The sequence below is a fragment of the Rhinolophus ferrumequinum genome, chromosome 12, assembly GCF_004115265.2.
Source record: "Rhinolophus ferrumequinum isolate MPI-CBG mRhiFer1 chromosome 12, mRhiFer1_v1.p, whole genome shotgun sequence".
NCBI classification, from domain to species: domain Eukaryota; kingdom Metazoa; phylum Chordata; class Mammalia; order Chiroptera; family Rhinolophidae; genus Rhinolophus; species Rhinolophus ferrumequinum.
The window spans coordinates 73588921-73612668 of NC_046295.1; the positions used below are offsets into that span (position 1 = coordinate 73588921).

At 46.3% G+C, this 23748-nt stretch overlaps 1 protein-coding gene across 7 annotated transcripts in view; it reads right to left on the bottom strand.

Moving 5' to 3' along the window:
- DENND1A (DENN domain containing 1A) overlaps positions 1–23748 on the bottom strand; it is a 468543-nt gene that overhangs the window by 135198 nt on the left and 309597 nt on the right. For all 7 annotated transcript variants that reach the window (XM_033123052.1, XM_033123054.1, XM_033123055.1 and 4 more), the window contains one exon: positions 15306–15431. In XM_033123052.1, the coding sequence (XP_032978943.1) occupies positions 15306–15431 (126 nt within the window). The remainder of the gene's footprint in view (positions 1–15305; positions 15432–23748) is intronic.

Sequence of the window (23748 nt, forward strand, 5' to 3'; positions counted from 1 at the left end):
TTTTCATTAAAATGCACATACTGCCTTTACTTTGAAAAAAAAAACTTCAAATCTACTCTACTGTTTCCACACAGAACAGAATGTAGAAAAAGCTCAGCTTTAAAGAGTTATTTTTACATATTTAAAAACTAATATTGTTAACAATGGGACAAGCTATGCCTGAGGGGGGACAGGAGGTAGATGGGAAACCTCTGTACTGTCCACTTAATTTTGCTGCGAACCTGAAACGGCTCTGAAATATAAAGTTTATTTTAGAAAGAACCCACTGAATACTAAGTTCTTTCCATGTGCCAGGCACCACGCTGTATTATCCCATTTAAACTTCACAACAATCCTATGAGGCAGATTGCATTTATTCTCCCCTTTTACAGATAAGGAAACTGGAGCACAGAAGGGTTCATTAACTTGCTCAAAACTACATAACTAGAAAAGCAGAACCCAGGTCTATTTGACTCCTGTGGGCAGGTTCCATAGTTGATCCAACTCGTGGTGCCCAGTATCTACTTATGGAATTAAATTGATGTACCGAAAACTACAGATGGGGAAACTGGTATTAAGATTACCTAAGCTACGACCTCTAACATCACTTCTTGGCAGTAGAGAGAAAAGGGGTAAGGAGTACCTTTGAGCCTTGCGGTCAGAGACCCTTCTCTAGGACAGCATGGTCTCCCCAGCAGTAGGGCTGGAGTCCACAATGGCAAGGTGCTTTCTGCATCAAGATTCAATGTGTTTGGCAAAGTGGAGGATGAAAGAATCAGCTACCTGCTGCTGACAGCAGGGAGTGCAGCAAAAATGTTTTCTGTCCCCTAGGAATGCAGTCACCACCCTGACACAGTGAATGTTCAACTCCAGACTAAGAAGTGAGATGTCAGAGTTCATGTTTCTTCACTAGATGCTGGAAACCACCACCAAAGAGGATCAGAAGCAGCATGGCGCCAGTGGGAAAAACGAGTGCTAGAGGCCGGCGGACCTGGCCCCCAATCCTGGCTCCGTCTCTTACCAGAACCTACCTGAGCCAGGGGGTTCCCTCTGTCCCCTTCTCGGCTACCTTTTCTACACAATACTTATCATCACCTGACACATTATATCCTGACTTTCACCTGTTTCCTATCTGTGTCTGCCTACGATGTGAGAGATTCAAGGGCTGGAACTTTATTTTGCTGTGTCTCCGGGCACCTACAACCATGTCTGGCATAGTAGGGTCTTGGCAAATGTGTGTTCAAAGTTGTTGATTTAAATTATTTCAGCTCTCTCTACTTTATGCTCCTTATCTATCATACGGGGGATAATACCATGCACATTTAACCACGAAAATACAAATGAAGGGCAAGCAGTAAGGGTTCAACAGGTATCGGGGTATCCTTCTGCTATTTCTTTTGCATAACATTCATCAACTGAGGATAAAACTCATCAACTCAGGACAAAAGTTCGCCTTCAAAGACTAGATGAGGACCTTCGAAGCTGCCCACTGACTTGCTCGGGACACCCTCAACGCCTACAGACCATTTTTAATGTGAAGATGAGAGGAAAACTATGTCACAGCAGGAATACAGGCAAAGAAAGTCTTAAGCAAATGGCTTATGAATAACGCTAGTGAGCTGTGACTTACGAGAACAGGGTGAGGGGAGACCTGTCAGGTCCCATCACTAACAGGGGCCAGCAAACCAAACATAAATAATCTCCAGTTAAAGGCTTTCCAAAAATCCTGCCACACCTCCATGGAATGTGACTGCTGGTGAATTGGGCATTCACTGGATAAAAGGGAAGCTGCCTCCCAGAGAACAAGTACTTTACATCGGCCATCTCACTGAATTTCTAAAATAATTTTCCAAGGGTGGCATTTTTATCCCCATATAACAAATGAAAAGCCTGTGGTCCGGAGAGGAAGTGATTCCCAATGTTTCACATCTCTTAAGTGGCAGCTCTCCCGCAATCTGTTTTGTTTAGTCCATACTGAATGGATAACTGCAGGACGTGTGGAATACCTCTCCAGCACCTGAATATTCCACTGCACATTTCACAAAGCTTCCCCGACTCTAAAGCCCCCAGGAAGTGAATATATGAAGATAAGAAATTACACATCTACTAGATAAGAACTGCTAGCTAATAAAACTTCAGCTAATTCACTGAGGTTTGGAGCAGTCAATCAACATCTGGCATTTCTAACACTCCTGTTAGCTCCAGGCTAAGCCCCAAAAGTTTTAAACACCTTGTTCTTGTTTCAAGATAAAACAGGAAGCAGCCAGGCACATGTCAAGGAAGCCCTGTGAAGGTAGCATTTCAGGAGAGATTTTCTTTCCTATTTTAGTTGAGGAGCACTGGTTCAGAAAGGTACAGTGACTTGCCTCGAGTCACACAGCTGAGAAGAGGCAGAGTCCAGGTGAGCACCAGGTCTATCTATAAATTAAGCGACTTTTTAACTTCACCATGTTGTTTATTATTTACCTGGGATGGGGGGTGTCACTAAACAGCCTTAATATCTGGGACCTGGTAGTGCTGGTTCTGAGCCTGTCTGACCTCAGACCCACTCTCCATCTTCTGCTCTATTCTGCAAAGGTGGGAGGATGAGTTCCCTGGACATCCAGATCAGGGGCTTCCTGCTTGGTTTGGCACATGTGAGGCCCTGGTGAGAGACTGGGAGGAGATGGAAGGGAGAAGCTGAGTATCTCTCCTCTCTCTCTGCTTGGTGGGTTGTCCAGCAGTGGTTCGCCTCCTCTTCGACTCAAGCGCCCACTTGTGCAGACCCACAGCTTCCAGCTTTAGTCAGGTGACCCCAGATGTAGGAATACCACCCCAGGTGTGGCTGGTAATCTCTGGAATACCTCTCTGTCCTCTTTTGAGCCTCAGCTCCTCTGTCAGTTGAAAAGCCGTTTCTTTGAATTACTGTCCCTCTTGTAGACACCTGAAGGATTTTCTGTTGTCCTAGTTAGATCTACGGATCAAGGGGACCGAGGGGACCAAGTAGCAGCCTGTGGTCCTGAGCTTGAGAAAGCCTAGTGATGGCTGAGTTCTGTCTTAAGGCCACCTGTTGGCCACGGGCCTCTGTCTGGCCAGACAAGCAACGCTTTGGAAACAGTACAAGCTTTTCTCTTTCCGAGGTTCATAGCTATGAGACTGGGGTAAAACAAAGTTGTTGGTATCCTAATTCCATGGCCTTAGAGCAAGAACCATTCATCACCACTCATTAGCTACAGCCCTGTTTCCCAAACTGGCGAGGAGTATTAGATACATGGAATGTTGACAGGTATTTTCTGGGGAAAAGACTTCTGAAAAATGCTGGGTTAAACAGAGTTAACCAGATTTCCTTGCAGCAGAGCTTCAGTGATGTGCATTTTTAAGTATCTAAAAAAACGTTACAGTATACAATATGCCAACAATCCCAAATTCTAAGTGATCAGGAAACATATCGACATCTTGTGGATCTAATATTTTGAGGAACACTGTTCTAGAAATGCTGGTTTATGGTATTAGTGCTAAAACCTTTTTGTGGCCTTCTAGGTCTTTCGTGGACTGGAGCTAACTAACCCCTTCTCCACTTCACCCTTCGATGCACCCCTCTTTCCTTGTCTCTGCTCTGACCACACGACCGCTCATAGGACCTGACTGTGCCATGTAGTTTCAAGGCCCCTTGTCTCTTCACGAGCCACTCTCTGCCCCGGCTCCTGGGGAGCTGCTACCCCTCCTGTAAAGCCCCACCCCAGGTGCCTCTTTCCCTGGGAAGCTTCCCCTCAGCCCCGGGCGGATGTGATTCCTCCTGCAAATGTGTGGGTGTCGGCCACCTGTACGACACGCACGCACGCTGCCACAGCAGTGACCACACCTCAGTGCGACACTCTGCTCACTTTCTGTCTCTGCCCCACAGCCCTTACGAACAGTGACTGCGTCTTACTCGTCTGTGTGTGCAAGCCAGGCTGGGCTGGTCACCCAGTCAGGCTTGTCCCCCAAGATTTTAAATATGTACATATATATACATATACATATATATATTTCTGCTATCAAAGCTTTATTGTAATTGACTTAAAATTCATGTTAAGTCAAATAAAAGTTCCATTGTTATGATGACCCCTAATAAACTAACCTAATGTTAATGTAGCTACTTTTATTACAGTGAAAATAATTGATTTTTTAAAAACCGTAAGATCAGTTGAAAAACGACAACCATCCAGAAAGTTCGGCATCTGGATGAACACCACCATGAGGCAGCTGACCACTAGGTGTCAGCACAGGAAAAGAGGAGGGTGAGCTGCACTGGCCAGTGTTTTCCTTTTCCATCCAATTATCGCCATAAATATAAAAAATTTAAACAAAATATTAAGCAATTAAAATGATCTATTAAAGGAATGTTTTTTAAAAGATATCTAAAATGTTGACATTTCCCCTTTGCAAAATAGTTTATAAATGGTGTTAGTTTAACCTGTATTTTCAAGACAAGAAACATTTGCACAGATTGGAGACACTGACTCTTAAGAGGAAACCAGCTCAGTTTTCCTCTGAAATGCCCTCAAATCGTATGTAATACGGACCATATGGTAATCACCACTGTGGCGAGTGGTCAACGGAGAGAGAATTAGGCAGATGGAGGGTTCGAATCATGGCTCTGCCACTTCTTAAAAAGTGACATAACCACTCCTAGCCTGGGTTTCACATCGGTAAAATGGGGCTACACTACTCTGTATGGGGAACATAAAAATCAAATAAGGGAATACATGTAAAGAGTCTAACATGTAATAAATACTTCATATTATTTTCTTTTCCTTATGACTTCAAGTTAATGATTTATTTACAAAACTGTTTCAGCTCCGAAACAACGAAGGACATTATAACTAAGGACTATTATGATTTCGTTCACGCCACAGATAATCACCTTCTCTGAGCACCTTCTATGTATGAGGCTTTCTGCCAGCGATGCATGAGTAATCACAACACGGCACTGCCTTCCGGAGCGGCTTCCATCTCCTTGTGAGAGGGTACATAGGACTGAATATGACGGAGCTGTGTCTTTCTGAGAATGTATCCACACCCCACAGACAATCAATGTGGATGCATGTCCGCAGGAGGGGGACCGGGGAAGGATAATGATGATTACCCACCAATCATCATTAATTCCATCATGTCCTCCATAGGGCAAACCCGCCGGAACTCCATCCTACGTTATTGAGCCTCTACTCTGCTGGGGTATAAGAAAGAGTAAGACAAAAATCCCGTTCTTAAGAAGCTCCAGCTATGGATATGAAGGCATATATCACTGTTTCAGGCTCTAAACTGTCAAACGTTCTCTCACTGCTTGAAAATAGACCAGAAAGGTTTCCTTTTCAGACTCTCATCAAAAAAGCAAAAGACCCTAAAGCAAGATCATTTGACTTAAAACACTGGCAACTGCAGCCATTTCTCTTTACCACTGCTTTGCAAAGATACAGTATTTACAACTGCCACAGCTTAGTTTATTAATATATTCCACTCTTGTATTTTCCTAACTGGAGCTGAATATTTACTGCCCATGATTTCACAGAGGGGATCCTCTCCAGACCCTAACTGCCTATGGCTGGCTCCCATGCAGCTCCCGGTGTGCCTTTGTTTGACACTTACTATTCACGAGGTGGTGTTTGTGTCAGATTCTTCTTCTCATGCTCTAAGATGAAGTTGTGGATGATTTCTTAGAAACTAAGCATCTATATTGTGCGATGCTGAAAGATGACCACCAGCCTTTCATCAGAATGGGAAAACAGGTATCATTCATCCATTTGTCCGTCCATCCATCCATCCGTCCATCCAACACATATTTAATAAGCACTTACTAAATATTAGCTGGTGTGAGGGACACCAAGGAACAAAGTAAGAGAGGAGCCAGATTATTAAGTGAGATCAAGAATTCCTGGAATTTAAAGCCTAGAATTCCTCCTGGATAGTCTAGGATACATACACTAACTGTGTTTTACTTTTTCAAGTTATTTTAGTACCTATGAGAATTTCATTTTGATCACACTCAGCGATGCTCTTAGCTTGATCATCGTGTTTAAGCAGATTTCTTGCCTCTCATCTCTCATTTGAGGACCCACATTTTACTCAGGCAGTCTACATCTAGAACAATGGTTCTCAGTTCAGCGAGGTTCTTTGTGTGGCTCCAAGGTGCCAGGACTCCCAGACTGAGTTCCTGAACAACATCAGTGTCCCTGGGAGGTAGACTGTGGAGACTGGGTGCCAATATCAAACAATAGTCATCTTATCCTAAGAGGCAAAAAGTGTTTTGACGAAATAGAAAAAACATTCTCAACCACATTTTCTTACGCATTTTTAAAATTGACTCTAATGCATTTCTTAATTTTAAACCCTTGGCACCTACTGCCCCCTTCAGCCTGTTACTGTTGGTGAGCAACAACATGAATGAATAAATATCAAATAAACAGTGAAGGGCATAATTAAATATGTGGTTTCTTATAAGTCCTTTATGTGTCATTGGAGATAAAAGCCAAACTTTCAGAGTTATTTCAAAAGGTAGGAATAAATGGGCCAGAATCTCATTGTCTCTTTGAATGGCTCCAGGTAGTCTCACATTTGTTGAACACATATGGTCCCCACTGTTCTAGAATGTGGCAGTCTCACTGTCCTCCTCTTCCTCCTTTACTTTCTGGTCATCCATGAATGGTCACTATCATTTCCTTGATATCTACTATCAACAAAAACATTGAGTTTTACATATATTATTGTTATTTTTCACAACAGTCCTATAAGGTAGGCATTATTTCCATTTTACAGATGAAAAAACTGAGGTGCAGAGAGGTTAAATGACTTTCAACGTCATCTTCTGGCAGATGACAGAACCGTTTAAAACCCAGGTGAATCCAAAGACCACATTCTCCATCATACTTGGTGGCCTACTTAGACATTTAGAGCCACAGAGCTATGGGAGTCCCGATGGTGAGAGTCCCCTCCCCCGCCACCCCCTTACCCTACACCTGCTTCATTCCTAGGACATGATCTTGACTTGGGATGAACACTAAAACCAGAAAAAATGGTAGTCAGTAAATTAGTTCCCAGCCCCATCTCTAGCCCACTGTAGACTCCAGCTGTCACTGCATCTGTTAAGCTCAGGCCTGCAGGTTTTGGCTTTAAATCCCTATCTTCTTGCCTAAAATAAACTGGAAAATAAGAAAATCTTTCACAGACTTTCTCTACAGAATATTCACAGGTACATATCCATGCTCCACAAACACACTACTGTCCACTTAAACAGCATGGGCTCTGGGTGGAAAACGATTTGGTGGTTCCTCAAAAAGTTAAAACATAGGGGCCGGCCCGGTGGCTCAAGCGGTTAGAGCTCCATGCTCCTAACTCCGAAGGCTGCCGGTTCGATTCCCACATGGGCCAGTGGGCTCTCAACCACAAGGTTGCTGGTTCAACTCCTCGAGTCCCACAAGGGATGGTGGGCAGCGCCCCCTGCAACTAAGATTGAACACGGCACCTTGAGCTGAGCTGCCGCTGAGCTCCTGGATGGCACAGTTGGTTGGAGCGCGTCCTCTCAACCACAAGGTTGCCGGTTTGACTCCCGCAAGGGATGGTGGGCTGTGTCCCCTGCAACTAGCAATGGCAACTGGACCTGGAGCTGAGCTGCGCCCTCCACAACTAAGACTGAAAGGACAACTTGATTTGGGAAAAAAAAAAAAGTCCTGGAAGTACACACTGTTCCCCAATAAAGTCCTGTTCCCCTTCCCCAATAAAATCTTTAAAAAAAAAAAAAAAGTTAAAACATAGAATTACCACATAACCCAACAATTCCGCTCCTAAGAATATACACAAAAGAACTGAAAACAGGCACTCACACAGATATGTATACGGCAATGTTCACAGCAGCATTATGCCCAACAGCCAAAATGTGGAAAAAGCCCCCGTGTCCATCAACAGATGCGAGGATAAAATGTGGTATATGCACACAGCAAATATTACCGCGTTTCCCCGAAAATAAGACCTAGCCGGATCATCAGCTCTCATGTGTCTTTTGGAGCAAAAGTTAATATAAGACCCGGTCTTATTTTACTCTAATATAAGATCGGGTCTTATATAATGTACTGTAATGTAATGTAATATAATACCCAGTCTTATATTAATTTTTGCTCCAAAAGACACAGTAGAGCTGATGGTCTGTCTAGGTCTTATTTTCGGGGAAACACGGTATTTAGCCGTAAAAAGGATTGAAATTCTGATATGCTACAAGTGAAATAAACCAGACACAAAAGGACAAATATGGTATAACTGCACGTATCTGAAATACCCAGAATTGGCAAATTCATAGTGGTAGAAAGTAGTTCACCAGAGGCTGGAGTTCACCAGAGGCTGGAGTTCACCAGAGGCTGGAGTAAGGGAGAATGGGGAGTTACTGCTTAATGGATAGAGTTTCTGCCTGGGGTGATGAAAATTTTTGAAAATAGTGATGGTGGTTGTACAACACTGTGAATGTAATTAATGCCACTGAATTGTATACCTAACAGTGGTGAAAATGGCAAATTTTATGATATGTAAAATTTTACCACAATTAAAAAAAAAATAGCATGGGCTCTGAGGACCGACGTGGGTTCGATTCCAGCTCTACCATTCCCAAGCTGTGTGGAGAATGTTGGAGCAGCACAGAGGAACACACAGCAGCCCCTTCCAGGTTTCGTCGCAGCTCCCTGTCCCCTGATGTCCTCATCTCTTGTCTTGCTGTACTGTATCTATCATTTTAAGATTCCTCAAACCTTTCTTTCACACCAGATGGAGGCACAGACAAATTAGTAATATCCCTTGTATGTTCTGGGTATGCTCTGCTTGTCTATGTGGAGTGCAGGGAGCGCATCCCACGAAGGGTTCTTCGTTGTTTGCAATTTGAGTTGCTCTGAGGCTGAGTCAAAGGAAATCTGCCTCCTTACCACCTTGTAAGAAGTTGGCACCCACAGTCACGCTCCTGCACAGACTTGTATTTCCATACTCAGAAGGCCTCGAAATACAGCAGTTCATAGCTTTATTCACAAAGATGTTTAGTGGAGTATTAACTATAATACCAAACGATTGGAAACAACCTAAATGTCCAACAAGATAGAGTGGTTACAGAAATTACGGTAGCTGTACTTGATAGAATATTCTGCAGCTATGTACAAATGCATATGATGTAATGTTAAATGGAGGAGAAACAAACTTTTAACTTAAGATTTGATAGCAGCTCTATAAACACTGCATAACGAAAAACAAAGAGAATATACAAAAGGTAGGTCAGTGGGATTATGGTGATGTTTTAATTTTTCTAGTTTCTAAATATTTTTCTATTGTCTGTTACACTGAAAACAGACCTAAGTACAGTTGTTGTTTTTAAAACCATGAGATCAGTGGTGTTACTCAACCAGGAGACAAACATACATGGCGTTTTTCCGACCTGCTCCAACACAGCCTTGCCCGTTGATGCTTGAAAGCCAGGCTATCAATCTGCTTTGATCTTAACTTCTCTGTCTTCAAGAGGTTCTAGGTGGATGAACATGACTCAGCAGAATCCTGTGCAAAATCAGGGGCTAGAAGGTGGAGGATGCCGTGTGCCCACAGCTCAATCTGGAAGCCGGGCCTCTTGGCACGGAAATCCTGACCGTTTGCTGTCCCCAGCCCAGCACGCACTCCCTGCGGGCAGGGGCTGTGCTCCACTCAGCCTGGGGAAGCCCAGCCAGCAGCTCGCCCCGAGAGAGCCACATAAGCTTGTTGAATAAACAAGTCTCATGGAGCTCCATCTACACCGGCCTTTCTGGGGATGCCGGCCAGAACAGGATGCACCTCAGAGCACCTCTAAAGTTAACCAAGGACCTGCAGCACACAGATACGGAACAGGCACCAACACACGCACTGTCGTAACATGACTCCATGGAGCACGAGCTATGAAATATGAAACTCCGAACAGAAAAAGTGATGACATTGGAAGACACAAGTCTATTTCTGAAAGTTCCTTCAAACTGAGCCTACTGGGCAATGAAAGATCTTTCAAAGAGAGGGTGGTGGGTTTGTCTCATTCAGATTTCAGGATTATATGATTTTAAACAAAGAAGTAAAACTAAGCTTCTTTTAAAAATTCATTCATTCTCCAGATGTGGGAGGAAGGGGAACATACACAAACCGTGCTGCTATACAGCGCCCTTCCCCACCCCCCCACCGAAGTTGCAATCTTGTACCAAGCAGAGAAAGGATCCTTGGCCTAGCAATTAAAATCATTTGTCTTTTATCCCCGTCTTGCCAAAAAGGACCCCAGCCCTAACTGGTTAATCCCTAACACACACTGCTACTCCCAGAGTTGCCTGGCAACTGCGAGGAGGAGGCGTGTCAGAGAGCAAGAAAGGCCTAAATAAATGAGCTGGAGCCTCGCTGCCGCTTGACATGGATAAAGGGGGTTTTTCCAAATGGAGCTGCCTGGCTGCTTGTGGTTCTGTCATTTAAGTGGAGAACAAGTTGGCTTGGCGGATATTGTTAAATATTTTGGGCTTTGCACCTGATATTCTCCAGGTGACTGAAAAATGGGTCACATGTCCTTGTGATTTGCAGACATTCTCCCCTCTCCCAGGCCGCAGCAACCTGCAAAGCCTAGACAGGACAGGACGCAATGTGTACACGTGGACAGAGACCAGGGCCAGCTCCCAGCCTCACACACTTCATTGTTCCTTCATTTCTTTCACCCATCCTTCCATCCACAGTTCCAAAATATACTCATTGATGCCTACACTAAACCATGACCCATGCCCAGGCTGGGACTGTAGACAGGAAGAGTTATTAAAGTGGCACATGTGGAAACCAGAACAAAGACAGACAAGAGGGTGTGGTGGAAGGAACCTGCGCTTGGGAGTCAGGCCGACCTGAGTCTGCCTTCCGGCTCTACTACTTACCAGGAAGTCACCGGCAATCTGAGCCTCTATCTCCCATCTGCAAAACGGATAGTCACGGGCAGTTGTGGAGAATTACTGAGATCATAGATGAAGCTACTGAGAGATGAACTGAACTCCGACCTTGGGGGAGGCCGCTGAGCAGGTGGGAGACATGGCTGTGGCTAGACAGCCTCACTTTCTGACCCTCCGGAGAGCTCTCGGAAATCATTCACCTGGCCCTGAAGAGACACCGCCAATGAGCCAGCACAGGTGCTCCTGCCCTGGGACAGGCACGTGGTCCCCCAGCAGAGGCGTGGATGGAAGGGAGCAGCCTGGCTCCTTGTTCCCTCTGGGCAGGGGAAAGACACCAAAGCTTGAGAACCCCATCCAGCTGCAATCTGAATTTTTTTTCCAGTAGGAAAGAAATTTGAAAAAAGGCCAAGGAGCCAAAAATCTCAAGTGAGCTCTGGGCTGTGGAGTAGGAGTTGCCCGTCTCTGCCTCCCAGGCTGGGGTTCGCCTCCGCCCCCATCCAGAGCCAGGTGGGCACTGAGGGGGCTCAGCGGGAGCCCGCCGCCAAGGTGCTCCAGGAGCAGAGTGGAAAGGAGCACTGTCAAGTCTGCCGTGTTTCATGTTTTAAAAAAACCAAACCTCTGTGATTCTGCAGTGACCCGAGTCTCATGACTGCACCCACTGGCCCAGGATGAAAAACCACTGCACCCCACTGGTGTGGCACCCCACAAAGCAGCGAGAGCAGGTGAGCAAAGGGGCTCCCGCGCCATGCAGCTGCACCCTCGCCCCCACACACACTGTTCCCGGCCCTGCACCCGCAGGCTCTCACCCTCCACTGCTGGCTGCTGCGTGAACCCTGCCCAGCACTCTGCATCAGAGGTGCCCCACTACAGGCCACCACCGGCTTCTGGCCACCATTTCTCTCCCTCACCTTCTGTATCAAAGGCCTTCATGGTACTCGAATCCCAGTCAACCCATGTCAGGGATTCTGCCTAAGGAAATAATTCAGGCCAAGCATGAAGATTTATCTAAAGATGTTCAGCACAGTGTAGTTTAAAATGATGAAAGGTTACTGACATTTACGAAGGACCAGCGTTGGGATGACGTGGTGGGCCTCGGCACTGATTTCAGATTTCGGGACCTTGACAAAAATCCCGGTGAATGGGGGCTGGATTGAGAACCACTGGAGTTATCTGATAAGATACGTACAGCCATTATAAATGATGTTTAAGAATAGTTTTTATATTGGTCTTTTATACTAAAAGGCCAAACCAAATAACTGGGAACTGGATTGCTTTGCCAGTAATATCGCCACTGTCTAAAAGTAAAAAACCAAATACCAAAACCAAAATGAAAAACCCTAGGACCTGAGGAGAAACATGCTAACATCTGGAGTTACCGTAACCCCAGATGACAGGATTATGGGTGTTTTCTCATTTCTAGTCCTCTGTCACAGTAAACGCTTTGTACCAAGAGCAGGTGCTCTTTTTACAACCCGAGAAACAACGGAAAGACAAGTGGACCAGGGAGCGGCCCTATCCCCTCAGCACCGCGCTGCCTGCCATCTGAAGGCTCACCAAGGCACCATCCCCACCGCACCTCCGTGTGGCCAGTGCCCCGATCCTTCATTCTTTCTTGGGCTCACGTGTGTTTTGCAGTCATTATTTTAACGAATCCCCCAAACAATCTTGTATGGGAAGTGCTTTTATCCCACTTTTTGGATGCGGAGAATTGGCTAGAATTAAATGTATGGTTTAAAAGCCATCTAGGTAACATGGTGATGATGCTTGGTGAGAAAATTTCTGGCCCTCTGCTTCCCTCGTGGCCTTACAGAAAAAAGCCATTCTGGTAGAGATGAATGAGACTGGAAGCATGACAAATCTGCCACGTTTTGGCGATTCTAAGATGCAAATTTCTTCCCATTGTAACACCTCTGAAACCGGGATGTGTCTTACAGTTGATAGCATCCTTCAATTATAATTGGCTGCATCCTTTTCCCTTTCTTAATGGTCCATAAATAATGGTACATCTTATGACTGAATAGCAGCTTAGACTCAATGAAATGTACCATGTTTACAACCAAACCCATCATCCTATCCTCAAAATGCTACTTTTAATGACCATTAATATTCTATTGTTGCCCACGAAGGGCATGTAGTCCATTCTGCGTTTTCACCATTAAAAATACCGCCACTGGGGACACCTTTGCATTCAGCTTTCCCTTTTTCTACGATGGGCGTCATCATCCTCTCCCAGGTCCAAATCTTGGGAGACACTCGGACATTTTTTGCCCCTCATTTTCACAGTTTATCTATCACTTTAGTCATCTAGTTGTTTCTTTTCCTGATATGACCAGTGGAGGGCTCTCCTCCGAGCTCCCCTAACAGTTCCCTGGTCTGTGCTTTCAGCTTCCTTTCCATCCATCCCTGTATGACTTCAGTCACATGACCTCTCTGCTCAAACACTTACACTCCCTGAAGGGTGAAGGTCATGCCCAGCATCCAAGGCTGTCGAATGTGGCGCCAGTCTCTCCTGCCCCATCTTCCCACCCAAATCCATGACTCCAGACTAAGTGGCCACGAGGGGTCCTGCCTCCCTCAGTTAACTCCACACGCGCCATGGGAAGGGATGCTGTCTTTCTTTTCCCAAACCTTACTCATCAGACCCAGGTCAAGTTTCACTTTTCCTATGAGATGTTTTATGGCTCATTTAATCCTTATAATCATCTGGAGATGTAGAATGATAGGCCTTCTTAGCCTCATTTCACAGGTGAAAAACTGACAGATTAAGTGGCTTGCTCAAGGTCATACAGCTTAGAAGGAGAAAGACAGGCTTTAAACTCCAGGGTTTCCATCCTTAATGCCAATGTCTTTCAGAGCCAAGTGCAAGTACAACCATAAACTTTTCTGAAGGAGCAACTTGTGCCCTGATCATATACCCAGCAACATGTACCAAGAGTCAACAGCCTCTGGATTCTAGACAAATACATGACAACCATGAGCTCACTGTAAGAGTGGAAATACTTCATGTCTATCAGTTCTCAGCAACCCAAGGATTGAGCCAGCTGTCCCATTCTTATTTTAGAGATGGGAAGACAACTGTATTTTCCTTGAATTATATCCCTCTCAAACAACACTGAACACGACTGGTTTGGCTGTTCCCAAGCTCAGGACAAAGAATCTGAGCCACCTCACTTAGAGGCAAGCAGGACAGGAGGAACTTCCTTTAAATGGCAGGGCTTTAGAGGACCTAAGGGAAGTATATCTTAGGAAGCAAAAAGAGAGTGCATCCCTTCTATAGGTTGCCTGAAGCTGAGGCAACCCAGAAAGTCCGGCCTAAGTGCCCTGGCCACCTCACAGAGAGTATGGCCTGTGGGATGGGAGAACAAGGCATTTGCTATTGTTACTCTGTTTCACTTAAGACAAATGGGGGTCACAGAAGGAAAAACAACAACAACAACAACCATTACCCTACAGGCAGTGCGACCTACGCTGGTCCCTCACACCCGATCCACCTAGGCTGGGTGTGGCTGCCACCACGCACCCGCTCAGGATGAAGGGAGCCCGGTGCTCCTGAGAGAAAGGGCCATCAGCAAGGTTCCTTTCCAGTATTTTTTCCTACACAGAGTGACCAGGTCCCTGGGCCAGTTTCACCATTCTCCTTGACCAAGGGGCCGGGAGTAGGCTGAGCAGAGGGAGAGCAGACGCCAACGTTTTATGGAAGCTGGGAGAGTTGGTACTTTCATTGGTTTTAGGGTTGAGCTGACGTCTTCGTATCCTAACGATGACGAATCACCTCACACGGCAGGCAGGGGATGCGCATGAGGCAGCAGGGCTCAGAAAGGCTGAAGGCCCAAGGCGGTGGATAACACTGCTTCTCAGTCCTCAGCGGACTTCATAGTCATTTACACCAAGAGCACTTTGGGAGCCTCTAAGAAGTGAATCCCTAGGGTGATTTAGATTTCCTTTCTTAAGTGTGGGGAAAGGTCCCTGTACAGGGAGGCACAGTGGGAAATCACGGGCTTTGCCACCATACGGTCCCCCACTGCTTAGCACGTCATGCCCTTTCTGTATCCTATTCAGTTTCTGTATCCTTAAAGTGGGGATGATTCGCTACCTCAGTCTTCCTGCGAATCCTCGTGATGGCAGGTGTGCGTGAGGGGCCGGCCAGCACTGGGTGAACGTAACAGTCGGTGCTGCCGTCCGGGGAGAGGAGTCTTACCATTCACGGGAGCAGTCAGTGCTCCCACGTGGCAGCACGGGCCCCCTGTGCTAAGAGGTAGGGCGCAGGCAGGACACTACCCCCGGGGCCCCACCACACACTTTCCAGGTGAATTCAACAACCCGATGAACTGCGGGTTTCTCGTGGTCCCCGAGGTGCATTTCTTAGCCCTGACCAAACACGGGTGTGTGACAAACTGAGAAGCTACTCACCGGCTCGATTTTCAGAGCGTTGCGGTAGCTGCCGAAGAAAGCGGCCTGGGCCTTGAGGAAGGCTCTGGCCACACCGTCGCCAGTTGTGGTGGAGACCTTCTTCAGCCGGTTCTTCAGGGAAGAGATCTGGTGACCGAGAGAGAGGGGGCACAGGTTGAGGACGGGGCAGACGACAATGGCTGACTAAGAGCTCTAGAAAAACCCTGGCAGGGGGATCGATTTGATAGCTCAGCTGCTGGGAGAGCAAACATGCACTCAGTATTAGGGTAGGATTTTGAAATTTAAATGAATGTTGCTTCTTCTAGAGCACATATAATAAAAAAACAAAAACAGAACCACTTTCTAAGCAGTTGCAGTGTGCCAGGTAAGTGCTTCACATAAAATTTCTAATTTAATTCTTTCAACAATCCTGCAAGGAAGAGATTAATGTTTCCATCTTGCCAGGGTGAAACAGTCTCAGAGAGGTTAGATTACATGCCTAGGAACAAACCTAAGAAGTGGCCAAGTTGGAGTGTGAATCAAAGTCTTGTATCTGACCCAAAACTACACAAAGATTTTTAGTTCCAATTCCATTTCCTCTTCAAATTACTTATAGATATTAGAAATAAATTACTTATTTATAATGCTTTTATATTAGGTATAATTAATATACATTATTATGTACTGCACACCTCACACTCTAAAGGAATAGTAGTAGCTTATAGATAAGCACTCACAGGTTTAAATAGACAAGAAAGCCATGACAGTGGGGAAAGAAGTAGCCGGGAATAGATTTGTTCTATAAAGATAAGCCATAAGGTCTTACAAAGTGGCTAGAAATGAATTGCAAACTTAAGAGCCTCCTAGTGGTCAAAGCAAAAAGGGACACACGAGTTGTGAGATTCCTTGGGTCCAAACATTACAAACAAACGAGTTGCACAACGGAATACAGATTTTCCTGAAAGTGAGAACTGAATGAGATTTTTCCTGTGAGTCCTCAATGGAGTTAAGACTACGGCGTGACGGCTGCTGCCCTCAACATCAGAGACAATGTCAACCTTCCTTGTGTTTCTCACACGCCCTTCAGTCACCTCAGGATGCCAGACTGCAGAACTTCATACCGTGTTCCACGTGAAAGGTGCCCCTGGAAGTGTGCAACATGTGGCCTTGCATCACTCACTTACTCAACAAATATTCCTTATTTCTTGAGTGCCTGGGGCTATGTCAGGCGTGGAGGATACAAAGGCGAACAAAACCAGACATGGGCTCTGCCCTCGAAGCTTACACTCTAGTGAGGAAAATACCACTACTGTGACACTGTTACTGTGACGAGCCTGTGACGAAGCTCAACAAGGAGGTCAAGGAAGGTTTCCTGGAGGGAAACAGGCTTGGACAGAGACGTGAAGGGTGAGATGAAGGAGTTACCTCAGCAAGGGGGGTAGGAACAGTGGACCAAGCATGCAAAGACCTGTGGGGAGGAGGAGTTCAGGGAACAGAAAGGACTGTGGCTAATGTGGAGAGACTGAGGGGGAATGTGGCTTAAAATGAGTATATTAAGGAATGTTTTCCTTTGTCTTGAGAGAAATGGAAAACTAATGACTGTTCTTAAGCATGCAGATGACACACCAAGGGCATGTTTCAGGTATCTATAAGGGGTGCAAAGGACTATCTACTGGCTTGACATTATTTAAGTCAAATTTAGGATAAAACAGAAAATTAGATTCAGGTGATCCATGAATCGCCTACAAATGTTTAGTATGAACGAGTGATGATCACATTTTAGGATCCACAGCTTTCCTCAGAATCCTAAAGGTGCCTGGGAACCCAAAAAATATCAAGAATCACTGACCCAGGATGGACTACACATACTTTAGAAATGTCCCATGAATATTCTTTCTTATCACTAAGTTTCTGATAAGGGATTTTTCACTAGCTTATTAAGATATATTTTGCATACCATAAAATCCATTCATGTAAAGTGTGTAATTCAGTGGTTTTGCAGTGACAAGGTCGGACAACTATCACTATTACCTAATTCCAGCATTTTTATCACCCAAAAAGAAAACACCCGACTGGCATCCACTTCTCACTCCCCACCAACCCTCTGCCCATCTCGCTCACCCCCGTCTCAAGCAGCTATTAACCCACTTTCCTTCTCTATGGATTTACCTATTCTGGAAAGTTCATACAAATGCGATCATAGCACACGTGGTCTTTTGTGACTGGTTTCTTTCACCAAACATCATGCTTATTAGGAATAAGGTTCATCTGTATTGTAGCACTTAGAACACATCATTCATTGTCATAGCCAAATATGACAATTGTAGGAACATACCACATTTTACTTATTTATTCATCAGTCGGTAGGAATCTGGGTGGTTCCCACTTTTTGGCTATTATAAATAAGGCTACGAACAGTCATGTATAAGTTAAAAGGACAGATGGAACACAGTGCTTAGCACATAGTAGGCCATCAATAAGTGCTTACTGAGTACAGAGGGAAAAATCCTGTGCTGTTGCTTAAAGGGCTGGCCGGCCATAGGCTTGGCTGGTCAACTGGGTGAAGACAGGACTGAACTTTCTCTGGTAAGTCAGAAGTGACAGGAACATGCATTGAGGGGGTGGCCACCCCATCTTTGTTTGGAGGCAAGCCAAGGAAAACAACTTTCCTCTGGGAGCAGTTTGGGTCCTGTCTCAACACCCGGGTGTGAATACCTGGTTCATTGTGACCTGCCCTTTTCTGGGACACACAAGCCCCAGCAAGAGGGGGCACCTGTGAGGAGCAACGCGGTCCACTTGGCACCCAGGCAGACTCTGCCACGGGCTTTCAACTTGAAATAGCAATATGAACATGACACACACTTTATTAAGATGTTAAAAATATTTCCCACTCTCCACTCCCCAAATAATAAAAATCCTTCCCCTCTTGAGGATGAGGGTGACATTTCCATCCTTTGAAATGGTGGAAGCCACTGTCGCTCTTCTTCTGGCTCCTCAAAGGCCTTGGGCCACCTGTGCCGCAGATTATTCCTCACTTAACCTTCCCTGGCCTTTCCCGATCATTCGGGAGGTGTTTAATTACCTTGGATTCACAAGCTGCACTTCAGGTGAGCCTCTCCTAATGGCCTCATTACCATTTTACACAAAGAGGTGGTCACTGCTCGTGACTGAGCAAAAGGAGTGTGTGCCTTCCTGCCCATCCAGCTGGTCTGCAACCAGCCAAGTGGTCCTGGGCTCTCGGGGCCCCGTGGCCACTGAGGCCAAGACTTCTGAAGACCTCTCCTCACCCTGCAACACGGAGAAGCTTTTGTCAGCACTTCAAACTTTGAAACTTCAAGTATATGCGCATCCGATAACCGGTGATAACATTCTGTCCTTTAAATACAACTGAGGGAAGAAAATCTAAGGCTTCGGTAACCCGCAGTCATACATCTAAAGCTCAACTTGCCCTGAGTGCTCCTGGGGGTGCTTGTCAGATCAGTAACATCAGGGTTCATCAGGCCTACGCTGGGGGTGACGGAAATGCTGATGACGACGGCTTCCTCCTTTAATCAGGTACCAGAGGAGGCAGGCAGAAAACAAAGGGAAGAGAGTCCAGAACTGAATTCATCAGCTGCGCTCTGAAGCTCCCCTCCTTGTCCCCTGTCCTGTCTTGGCCTTGGTCACTGCAACATTATCCAGTCTCCTAGGCCAGATCCGGAAGCTGGATTCCATCCTTCTTCCCTTCCCACATCTTATTAACACCACCCCAAATATGCCTGGAATCTGTCCTCGTCTCTCGGAGCCCCCGACCCTGGCCCTGCGCGGTTCAGCTCCATTCATGCTCTGCGCAGACTGCTGCTGGAGCAGTTTCCTCGACGGGCTCTCCTTCTGTTTCCCGTCCATGCCATCCACCCAGAACCGTCCCAGCCAATCATCTTGGGAAAACGAGACTCTCACCACTTCAATCCCTCCCTCAAAACCCTTCGACGCTCCCCCCCTTGGCCACCTGCACCTTCAGAAAAGCACCCCCACTCCTCAGGGCATGGTGTGAGGTTTTCCTCAGTTGGCCTTGTTTCCCCTGGCCCCACTTAGAGTTATACTCGACAAATACCAGATTGCTAACTAGAAGCATATATGATTCTCCAGCCTCAACACACGCTGAGAACTCAGACGGAGCTGTCCCTTGTCCCTTCCTTCCGGCCTGTGAACATCTCTTCACCCTTTGAAAGACCATCTGAGTGTCCATCAATGGGGGCCGATTAAATTATACCACATCCTGTCAGTTCATGTCAGTTCACAGAGAACGTGGCAGCACTCTATGAACTGACACGAAAAGATGTCCACAAAATATTGCCAAATGGGGGGAAAACACGCAAGTTGCAGAACAGTATGTACAGCATGAATCATTTAAAAAAATTATATATGTACACATATGTAGTATAAATCTAAAATGCCATGTATCAAGCTTTAACCAAGCAGAGATGCTTTCTGTTTTATGAACTTTTGATTGTTTTGATTACCCTTTATAAAAAAGCATATGTTACTTTCATAATAAAGAACTTAAATGAGGTATTTTCCTTTAATAGTCACATTAAACACTGCCTTGGGTTAAGGGAAAGAGGGAATCCAGATGTCCTCTCATCTGTGAAGCCTCCCCTCGCCCCGGAGACGCCCAGCCTGGCCCCCTCGGCGTGCATAGGTGATTCTCTGCTGACATGCAGTGTCTACCATCCTTCTTGCTAGACTCCGAGTTCCCTGAAGGTCCAACAGTGCGTGGCCCTGCGAGTCATTCAGCACTTTCTCCTGAATGAAAGAACAGATGAGCCAGTGTTCTGACATCTTGAAAGGCATTTCCAGTGGGCAAGCCTCTCCGCCTGGAGGAAGGTCGAGGATCACGTTCTCCTGTCACTGATCACTGAAGGAGCTGGTCTCAGTCGGGAAGGACTGGGGGAGAAACTGATACTCATCCATTTCCTTCTGCACAAGGCCATCATTAAGATGCACCCCTGATGAACCTGTGGGTGCTGAATGAGCTCAGTGGACAACCAGACCGTCTTATACAACACGGCAAAAGCAACCTGTCCCGTAACAGACGCAGTTCCTCCTGCCCACCCCCGCCTTGCACCTGGCTCCTGGTTTGCCTGGTCCCTCCCTGTAGGCTCTACCTCTCAGGTCTCTTGGCTTCACCTGCTCCTCTATCCCCATGCACTCCTCAGGCAGCAGAGTGTAGAGCCTGAATCACATAAGCCTCAGTCTAAGGTTGGAAACCTGGCTTCCCTACTTTCTTAACCTTTCTCAGTTTCAGTTTCCTCTGTGGGAAACTGAGGTATCTGCAACATACATACATCGTGAGGATTAAAATACAATGGAGGGAAAATGGATGATGCATGTGGCGACGGCCTAGCTTTTGGCCATTAGCTCAGGTTTCATCTTTTACCGGGACCACTGCAACAGTCTTTGAAATGGTGGCCTTTCTCTATTTTCTTCCGTCTGATCCATCCTTCGCACCGAACTATCTTTCTAAAAGAAGGGATTGAGTCTTATCGCTCCCTTCCCCTCCAGCCTGCAGAGGTTCCCTGCTGCTCACACAGTCCACGCCCTTAGCACAGCATCCCAGGCCGTGTCGGTGGGCTTGGCTCAGGCTCCGTTTCCAACGCTGTCTTCTATTCAGCTTCAGAGGCTGCAACATCATCCCAAAGCCTGGGACAGTCTTCACCCCATTCTCTAACAAACCCTTTTATTAAAAGAAGCCGCTGACTTTCTGTGACACCCTGTATCACAACAAAAGCTCCTTCTCAGGGCACATTAACCTGTGCCTTTGGTTGATGCCTAAACTGTGCAGGCCCCGTGCTGGAGAGGAGCCGGGAACAGGGCTGCCCAGCTCCTGAAGGCTTGCCGTCCAGCTCCCCAGGCCGGCCACACGTTAGCTTGTTTGTACTTCAAAGGGGGCTGTCATACTGTATACACCATCCTCCTATTTAGCCTTTTATACAGCCAACAGTTTACATATTTTCCTCCCCACCGGCATTAACATCACCCTGGCGATTCACATTGGCTCTCAACAAACACAGGTTTATTTCTTTACCACTTGCTGGGGGAGGGAGAATAAGGATGACATTCTCAGACACTCCTATCCATCTCTCTCCCTCAGTGCTGGCGCCTTACGTTCTTTCAGCAGCTTCCCTATTGCTCTGAGGATAAAGGTGAAGACCTGGCCTGGCCTGTGAGGCTCTGAGGGATTCAGCCACAGCCTCCGGCAGATGCCAGGCTCCTGCAGCCCCTCCGTGGCTTAGCCACACCCTCCAGGCCCCAGGGCACTGGCCTCCCTTACACCCCATGGCCTTTGGATCTGCTCGCTCCTCTGCTTGCAGTGCTCTCACCACATACCCCCCTTGCCTAGAATTCAGCACTGTCCCATAGGACTTTCCACAAATAACCTGTTGTCCATTGTGGCAGCGGCAATTTAGCAGTTGAGGTTTGGCCAGTGAGACTGAGGAATTGGATTTTTGTCTTACTGCATTTTCATCAGCAGCCACCTGTGGATACCGGCCACCATGTCGGACAACACAGGGTCCTGGATCAACTAGTGCTCATCCTTCGGCCCTCGGCACAAATATCACCTCCAGAGCCTGACCCCTCAGATGAGACCAAGGCTCCCCCATTTCACATTCTCGCTGTACCTTTCCTTCGGAGACGCACAGCAATGTGCAGTGACGCCCTTTCCAACAATCCAGTGCATTTCTCTCTGCTATGAGACGGGACGCTTTAGAAAGGGAGGGACCATGGCCAGCCAGTACACTGGCACACCTCAGAAGACACCTTCTTCTAAAGGGGCAGACTCAAGTCCACCTGTGCAGGGGGCCCACTGCTCTGCCCTGGGAGTTGCAGTAACTGCTCAGTGTCAGAACTGTACTTAGAATTTTTTTTTCTTTTTTGACAAATCAGACACCCAGCAGCAGCTAGGAGCAACAGAGCCACACTTTCTTTCCCCCGGTTAAAAAATGGCCCTTAAGGACTAAGGCAAATTGATTCTTCCTTGCCTGAATAAACTAGACATTAGGGCTGTTACAAGATCTGGAGACTGGGCAGGGGAAAAGGGACTCCTGCCTGTGTGCCGTTCTTAAGGGCACGTCCCCACACACGGGCTCCCGCGGCCACCTTCACATAGGTACACTGTGTCTACCTATGTTAGACTAGTTAGTTCTTGCTTCCCATTTGAAGCAAAAAGTCTTCACGTGTAAAGGCCATCCCGCCCTACTCTCTTTCCCAGTAATAGTTTCTGGGAAAACCAGAAACTTACCAGGAGACAGGAATAGGAACGAGCACTTAAGAATCACCCTGCTGGTACCATACCCAGCATTGTATTAGCATGTCAGCACTACAGGCGGGGGCAGGCACAGTTATGGCCACTATACAGATGAGGAAAGCGAGCTTCAGCTCATGCCACACAGCTAGTGCAGCAAGGGGAAGAGGCCAAAGTCAAGCCCAGAGGTGTCTTACTCCACAGTCTGTGTTGTTCCATTATTTCCCACTGCTGCTGGGATTTCTTGGACCAGCAGATCAGGCTTGCCCACGACACCAGTTTATTTCCCCAACTTTATATATACATCTCCATTAGTGCTTCCTCTCACTCCTTGCTTTTCTGTTTCTTGAGAACATGCTTGTACCTTGACCTCAGTTGGCTTTAATTGCTTCTTCTGCATTCCATTTTCCCCTCAAAGATACTGGTTCTCCATGGGGGAGTGGGACTGCGCTGGTTACGCAGGGCTCTGAGCTGGAGCTGGAGATGACCCCAGGGGCCCAGGTCTCTGCTCCCTTTGTCTCTCCTGACACTTCATGGGCTGAGTATTAAGTCAGAAAGTTAGAGGTACGCGTTACGATTCTAAGCGGCTTTTGTGTCAGACAAAAGAATCAATTTTCATTATGGGAAGGCTACTTCACTATATGCTGTAAGGGCTTTGTCGAACACTCTAGGAACAAACTATCAAGTCCGCAGATGATATTCTTGGAGTAAGAAAGTACAACTGTAAAACAAAAAGGCTCATTTCCACTATCTGCCAAAGAAAGCTCACGAGGAGTCTTGCACACGCTAGTGTGCTCCAGCCCCCGCCCCATGCCTGTAATCATACATCGTTGGCATTTTAGGCTGAAACACACAGGAGCAAAGACTTTTCCATTTGTCTATCTGTAAATCTCATCTTCCGCCAAATGCTTTTTTTTTTTTGCCCAGAGGAAGTGAAATTGTCTTTGTTTTCCCTATAAAACAATTTAGCTTCAACATAACTCTCTCTCTTTTTCCCTCTCTCTCTCTCTCTCTTTCTCTCTCTCTCTCTCAGTGCAGCTGAAAATCCTGCCCAATCTAAAGGAAGCTACAAGATCTGAGCTCAGAGTAAATGTGTATTTAAATTATTAGGTGGACATTCAATAGAAAGATTATTTCTAACCAAATATGTGCATATATATATGCCTATATATGTATGTA